Source organism: Anastrepha ludens, chromosome 6 (genome assembly GCF_028408465.1).
Source record: "Anastrepha ludens isolate Willacy chromosome 6, idAnaLude1.1, whole genome shotgun sequence".
Lineage (NCBI taxonomy): Eukaryota > Metazoa > Arthropoda > Insecta > Diptera > Tephritidae > Anastrepha > Anastrepha ludens.
Genome location: NC_071502.1, coordinates 117040615 through 117048010, shown reverse-complemented (window position 1 = coordinate 117048010; position 7396 = coordinate 117040615). Strand labels below are relative to the sequence as shown.

General features: G+C 38.0%; 1 protein-coding gene across 1 annotated transcript; it reads right to left on the bottom strand.

Annotated features, from left to right (window-relative positions):
* Positions 1–813: 813 nt before the first annotated feature.
* LOC128867869 (histidine-rich glycoprotein-like) lies at positions 814–1295 on the bottom strand. Its single transcript, XM_054109437.1, has one exon. It carries the CDS (start codon positions 1108–1110, stop codon positions 907–909), a length of 204 nt encoding a protein of 67 aa, XP_053965412.1. The 5' UTR covers positions 1111–1295; the 3' UTR covers positions 814–906.
* Between the last annotated feature and the right edge of the window lie 6101 nt (positions 1296–7396).

Sequence of the window (7396 nt, the reverse complement as noted above, 5' to 3'; positions counted from 1 at the left end):
ATGAGTTCATGTGCGTTTATTTGGAGAAATTGGTAAATGAGATCGAAGTACAATATAATTCTTAAATCAAAGTGAAAATAATTATCGAACAATTTAACAAATTTTATTGTATTCATGCCATTCTACGTTTCCAATTTTGGTTAGATTGAAGATTCATTAGCAAAAGGTGCTTTAGATAGTCAAGTTGCTTGGCCCGCCTACCCTAACTTGGTGATAGCATGTGTATCCGCATCTCCAAGCCGGTGTGTGCTTGTTTTGGTCCGCGAGTGATATTTTATTTCTTACCTACCCCGTATATCTGCAGAGCATTCCCTGATGCGCGACCTGAGAATGCGTTCAATGTGAGGCAAGCAACTCCGCACGGCAAACGCCAATGCTCCAATAGGAGTAAAGGGGGGAAAAAATAATAATATAAGAATTTTGGTTCGGCATTTGTGTTCGATAAATTGCAATGTCATGCAATGTGATCGATTGTTAGAGATGCAAGGCACTCATAATTCGCACTCTGATTAGATTGAAGTACACTTTTTTTCATCACTCTTCGGTGATTCAGCGATTGCTTCAACGCTGTTAAACAGTACGAACACAACGAGAGTCTAATGGAGGGAGTTGTTGGTGCATCCAGAGGGGAATTGGCTGTCTTCTTCTCAATTCCTGTCATACCCGGTGCGACATAGCGCCTCAGTTGGCTGTGCAGTAGTCTCTTTAATCCACAATAGCACTTTTTAGCAAAAAGTGCTCTTCGTTGAATTTCGAAACTTTTAGTGGCATTGATATTTTGCGAAAATAAAATCAGCTTAATTTTTTTACAGCACTTATTTTATTTTTATTATAAAAATTTCTCTTAAATACTTAATTTTAAAAACACAAATATCTACAACCTAAAACCGCAACGACTGCAGTAGATTAGAGTATAGTACAGCAAATGACGCGAGGGCAGCAACAAAGGCACGGTTCTGGGCCATGATGATGTGGGGGTCCCATATGAGGTGGGCCCATATGTGGCGGCCCCATGTGTGGAGGTCCCATGTGTGGCGGTCCCATGTGTGGTGGTCCCATGTGCGGTGGCCCACCATGACCATGTCCATGTCCATGTTGGTGTGGAGGCATTTTCACGAAATTCAGTTAAAGGTATACCTTGAAACTTACTTAATTTTTTGCAGATTTACTATAGTTAAAATCGCTGCAGTCCGACAAATGTAGTTTCGCGTATCACTTTAGCTGTTGTACTAACTAATTCGCTCTCTCAAAGTTTTGCTTAGTTTATCACATCTTAAAAGCAACATTGCGATGTGTTTGATATGATATGGTAAGTTTATTGCTAGTTCTGTTGTTTGTTGTCATTTACTTACTTTTAGTTCAGTTCACTTTTGCCATGATTGCGGTGGTTTTTGCCGTTTATCTAATCGGATTGTTTCGAGCACCTTATCTGAGTTTGAGTGAAGTGTTCTTTTTATTAGTTCGCATATGTGGACTCCCATTCGAAAACGCAACTTTCGGTTGGTTGACAATCCTACTTTTATGAATAATAAAAACTTTGCTTGAGCTATGAATGAGTAATGTGCTATTTTTTATTTACTTTATTTATTTTAAGGGCAGTGGTACCTTTTCTCGCTTGTGCGTAATGTTGAAGGTAATAAAAGTATTAAAAAAATATATGACGAAAGAATTTACTGAGCGTCATTGAGCAAAATTTAAATTTTGGTTTGGAGACTTCTTATTGGTGCGTCCTTTTCAATCTCACTTTTCTACACGTTGCTAATGTAATTAAAATTAGTTATAATGGGTTATATTGGGTTAGGTTAGATTAGGTTGAAGCGGTTGTCCACTACGGGGCATACTCAGGCTCATAGCCCATTGTGATGCCGCGTGAGGAGCCTGTCCCTATCTCTCCTAAAACCAGTGTGCTATTCAAAAGTTTTAGAATATCTTTGATTTCTGTAGAACTGAGATCTTCCAACTCATTAAAAAATTGTTTACCCAGAATAGTAGACCTTCGTCTGGATAGAGCAGGAAAGTGGCACAGTAGGTGCGAGATTGTCTCTTCCTCGTCCTCATCTAGACAACTTCTGCAGAAGTCATGTGTTTGCACACCCATCCTTTGGGCGTGTTTATCTATTAGGCAGTGCCCCGATCTCAGTTATGATCAATGTGTTACGACTGTGTTTATTTTGGCTTAGCAAAGATTCTGTGCGTTTAGCATTTAGAGTCGGCCACAGTTGACGGGCGATTTTGCAGGAGGCTTCATTACGCCATCTTTCGTTTGCTATCCTTACGATTTCTTCAAGGATAAGTAGCTTACATGTTTGTAAGGGTATCCCTATGTCATTATCTATGTACTCATCAGTCAATTTAGTGCCGAGTCTTGCTAGTTCATCGGCTCTATAGTTACCCGCAATGTCGCCATGGCCAGGAACCCATGTTACTTTTGGGTTATAATGAGTTATAATGGGTTATAATGAGTTATAATGCATTTGTAATAAATCGTGTGAGTTATAATGAGTTGAAATACAATTCTAATAAATTATAATGTAGTTATAATGCATTATAATGCATTTATAATAGTCATAAGGAGTTATAATACAATTCTAATGAACTATAATAAATTTCTATAAATTGGAGGTTGAATTAGTTTTAAAGGTTTTTTTCGAAGATTTGGGGCTTTATTGTGAAAAAACGGTACAAAATATTTTATTCGAAGTATTGGCCATCGCTAGCTACAACTTTCGCCCATCTTTCGGGCAAATTCCGGATGCCGTTTCTCCAAAATTCTGGCCGCTGCTTGGCTATCCATGACTCAACCCATATTTTGGTAGCCTCGTACGAGGAGAAGCGCTGGTCCGCCAAATCGAGACTCATATGCCAGAACAAATGATAATCGGAGGGAGCTATGTCTGGACTATACGGCGGGTGGGGTAACACTTCCCAGCCAAGCGTTCCAAGGTATTTTTTGACAGGTTGAGCAACATGCGGCCGAGCGTTGTCATGTTGCAAAATAACCTTGTCGTGCCTTTTTACCGTTTCCGGCCGTTTTTCTTTCAATGCCCGGCTTAAACGCATCAATTGCAGTCGGTAACGATCCCCCGTGATTGTTTCGCCCGGTTGGAGCAGCTCAAAATATACGACGCCGACCTGATCCCACCAAATGCAGAGCATGATTTTCTTGCCGTGAATATTCTGCTTGGCCGTCGACGTTGATGCGTGGCCGGGCAAACCCCATGATTTTTTGCGTTTTGGGTTATCGTAGTGGATCCATTTTTCGTCGCCAGTCACCACCCGATGCAAAAAACCCTTCCGATTTTGTCGCTCGATCAGCAATTCGCACGTAAAAAGTCGCCGTTCGACGTCGCGCAGCTTCAACTCGTACGGGACCCAATGTCCTTGCTTTTGGATCATTCCCATCGCTTTTAGACGCTTGCAAACGGTTGATTTATCAACGCCCAATGATTCAGCAAGCTTTTCTTGGGTTTGGCACGAGTCCTCGTTTACCAATTCCCCCAATTCCGCGTCCTCGAACTTTTTGGGCTGGCCAAGACGCTCCTTGTCTTCGGTATGAAAATCACCACTTTTGAATCGTCGAAACCATTACTCACATGTTGAAATCGACGGAGTATGGTCTGGGTAGGCCTCCTGCAGCAATTCACGGGCTTGGGCTGTATTTTTTTCCAAATTGAAACAGAAAAGCAAAGCTTCCCGCAAATTGCGTTTCGACGGCACGAAAGTTGACATACTCGGAGCACGAAAACACTGCGTTGTTTATACTTCAGCGAAATGACAGATACTGATAAACAAAGCCTAGGGATGAGGCTTTGTCATGAATATATATTCAGTATTGCCAACGCGATAAAGTGATAAATAGCGCCATCTGTGTGTCACCTTTAAAACTAATTCAACCTCCAATAATACAATTATAATGAATTATAAAGCATTATAATGCGTAATAATGAATTATAATGAGTTAAAATGCAATTTTAAAGAATTGAAATGATATGAAAGGCAATTATAATAAATTATACTGTATTTCTAATGAACTATAATGCAGTTATAATGAACTATAATGCAAATACAATGATATGTAATGCTATTATAATGCATAATAATGAATTATAATGAATTACAATGAGTTATAAGGCAATTTTATTGAACTATAATGAATTATAATGAATTAAAATGCAGTTATAATGAATCATAATGTAATAATAATGAGCTGGAATGCAATTATAATGAATTATACCACATTTGTAATGAGATATATTGAGTTATAATGCAATTATAATGAATTAAAATACAATTATAATGAATTAAAAGGAATTGCATTGCGTTATAATTATTATTGTATTATATATTGAATTAGAATTCAATTCTAATGCAATTGTAATGAATTTGAGGCACATCGGGATTGATCTCAATACTTGAAGTCTAATATAGTCACTAGCCACATACCTAAGTTTATTTTTTTTCTATAAATAAGCACCTTTTTAAACAATGAAGCCGAAATACCTGGTGAATACGACACTAACAGTAACACTGTACCTCTGTCCATTATCCTACGCAGTTTTCAACTGAGAAAACATCTACTGAAATTTTCTGTGAAGTATTACTGTTTAAAAGTTCAACCCTTCATCGACCCTACAAATTTAATATGTTTTAGACTTCTTAAAGTAAGGGTCAAAATGACTACGTGAATACGTGTAAAAAATATGGTATTGAAATGTTCGACAAAAATATGTGCCATTAAATTTTCTTTCAGACTCTTAAAGTCAATTTTAACAGCAAACGTAAGTTTATAAGAGTTTTTTTTTTTCAAATAATTTAAATCAATTGCAGACCTGTTGGCCACGATGGTTATTTCATCCCGTAAATGATGTCAGGAGAGCAGGTAAAGTGTTCAACGATCATCAACTTTTTTTTTTATCCAATCATCCTTGTTCTTGGATCAACTCACTTTAATGCCATCATTCTCATATTCGCTCGCAAAATTACTTGTACAAAAATTTCAGCTGAGCTCAACAAGCCGACTTTCTCTTCCGAAATTCTCAGCTCCACATATCGTATTTACTATGCCACTCAGTTGGACTCCTCCGTCTAATCCGTGTAGGCAATAATATTAAACACTCGTAAAAGGCGCACAAATCAACGATAATAAACTAGTAAAATATGCGTCGCCACACATAGGCACCATACTTACATCGGCAAATACATTCACTCCGCACATACATATATACATACATACAACAGTACGTTAGGTAAGTACGCGCAAAAGCAAAAAAACATGTGCCGTTATGAAATAATTTTATGACTTGTAATAAACTCATCGAAACTTGAGTTAATTTCCAACTTTTTTATTTCATATTTCGCTCCTTCCCTGGCATTTTCATGCCTCAACTTTCTATATGAATACCCTTTCCCCATATTTTGTATTAGTCATTTTTACTGCTTATTAACCTTGTAAATGTCGTGCTTATGAGTCTTGCGTTTTTTTTCGATGTTGTTATTGTTACTATTTATTTACTATGGTTGCATGCACAGCTCCTTGGTTCTTTGGCTGCTTGGCTCCTGTGCGATTTTCCTGTAGTTCAACTGTTGTGCCATAAATTTTGTACGAATTATTTGCACTTGTATGGATGTATGCGCATGTGTATGTGTGTTTTATTCTGTTGACAGTTGACATTATGAATTTATTGCTATTAATTTTATATTTATATGTCTTAATAACAATAAAATAATACACTTTGCCAATGCGCTGGGGTGTGAGTTACTACATACATCTACATACGTGTAATAATGAGTGTGTGTGTGAGTGGGTGAATTTATTTATTAATTTTTGGAGGACAATTCAACCTCTCGTTGTAAGCTTTAGGCTTTGCGGAATTGAAGGACAAACTCGCTTGTAAGGATAACTAGATTGAGATTTTCTTTTCAGAGATTTTTTTCTTTTTTGGTGCTCTGTTATTAAATAAGTAGCGCATCAGAAGGTTTTTTAAGCAAAAAAACATATACGAAAACTTCTATGTTTGTAAAGATGCATTAAAAACTTCTGCAAACAAACTGCACAAGACCTGAAGTATTGAGATGATCCCTGAAACTCAGGTAACTTAACTCAAGCATAGGAATTTTCGCCATTAATGCAGAAGAACTCTAAAAGTAAAGATGGGAATCCTCCACCATTCATTTTCCAAACTCATTTCGGTGTTCACTGGTCACTGGGTGAACGGTACTCATACGGAGAAGCTTGGAATTCCGTACAACCCTTATTGCAGAAGTTGTGGGGATCTTGCAGAGAAAGAGAATGTGGAACTCCTTCTCTACAAAAGTCCGGCTCTGGCGGCTAGGCTCTTGCCCTTTGGGGATGGTTTGATAGATCCTCGATCCCTTTTATCTCCTCCACTACATCAACAGCACTGGATGGCAGTAGACGGTTTTATCTACCCTAAATTTTTTTTCGTTGCTAGTGGTCCACATTATGGTATCAAAATGGTACGTAAGTGCTACTTGTAGTGTACTTCTTGCCATCTAACTCTAAAACTCCCTTACAAGTTTTCGCAGGCAAAGCAGGGAAATTTTAGAAAACTTTTTTTCTATTAAAGGGTATCTCCTCGACGGTCTATGGAAAATCTGCGTGCACAACTTTTGTAAAGTAGGAACTAAAAGCGAAAAAATCTGTAAGAAATTCCAAGCTTACGTGTAAGTAAGAAGTCACCAATTTGAGCATTCACTTCGAACTCTTTGCTTGGTTACCTTAAAAAAGGTTTAGGAAACTCATAATCCTCCTTGATGATGAACCGAGAATACTCACGAGTATTCTCATAGGCCATTGCAGATTGCGCGACCATCTGCACAATATTGGGGTATGGTCCACTGCCTCGTGTTGTTTTTGCTAGCCATCTCCGGAGACTCCAGTACACCTTCTTCTTGAGTGTAACGCTAAAGCACAGAGAAGGTTGAGACAGCTCGGCCAATTGCAGTCTGAAGAAAGGCGTGTACGCTCAGCCCAAGCCAGCTCTATATGAAGTTCAATAAGGGAACTGGGTTTGGATAGAAGAACCTGGAGGTCGAAGTGCAAACCTCAATTATGTCTATCTATCTACTAATACTTACTCAGTATTTTTGACCGGCTATTTTATTTAGTACAACTATTCATCCACAAAGTTCCTCTTTCTCTCAGATGGTTCTACAAATACCTCATTTTCTGGGAGAGTGATTTTCCAAATAAATCAAAGGGCTTCGAAGTTTTCAATTTATTATGCTTAAGCACCTAGCAAAAAAGCGCCAGTTATGCAAACTAAGTGCAGACTAGTCAATATTTCCTCCTGAATATGGCTCTCGATTCAATAATCAAGACATACTTTGACCGAATCCTTTGTGATTGTGATGATTATCAGAAAGTAAGATACAA

Bases quoted from the DNA above. Each gene is read 5' to 3' on its own strand.
- LOC128867869 (XM_054109437.1), bottom strand. From the start codon at position 1,110: ATGCCTCCACACCAACATGGACATGGACATGGTCATGGTGGGCCACCG.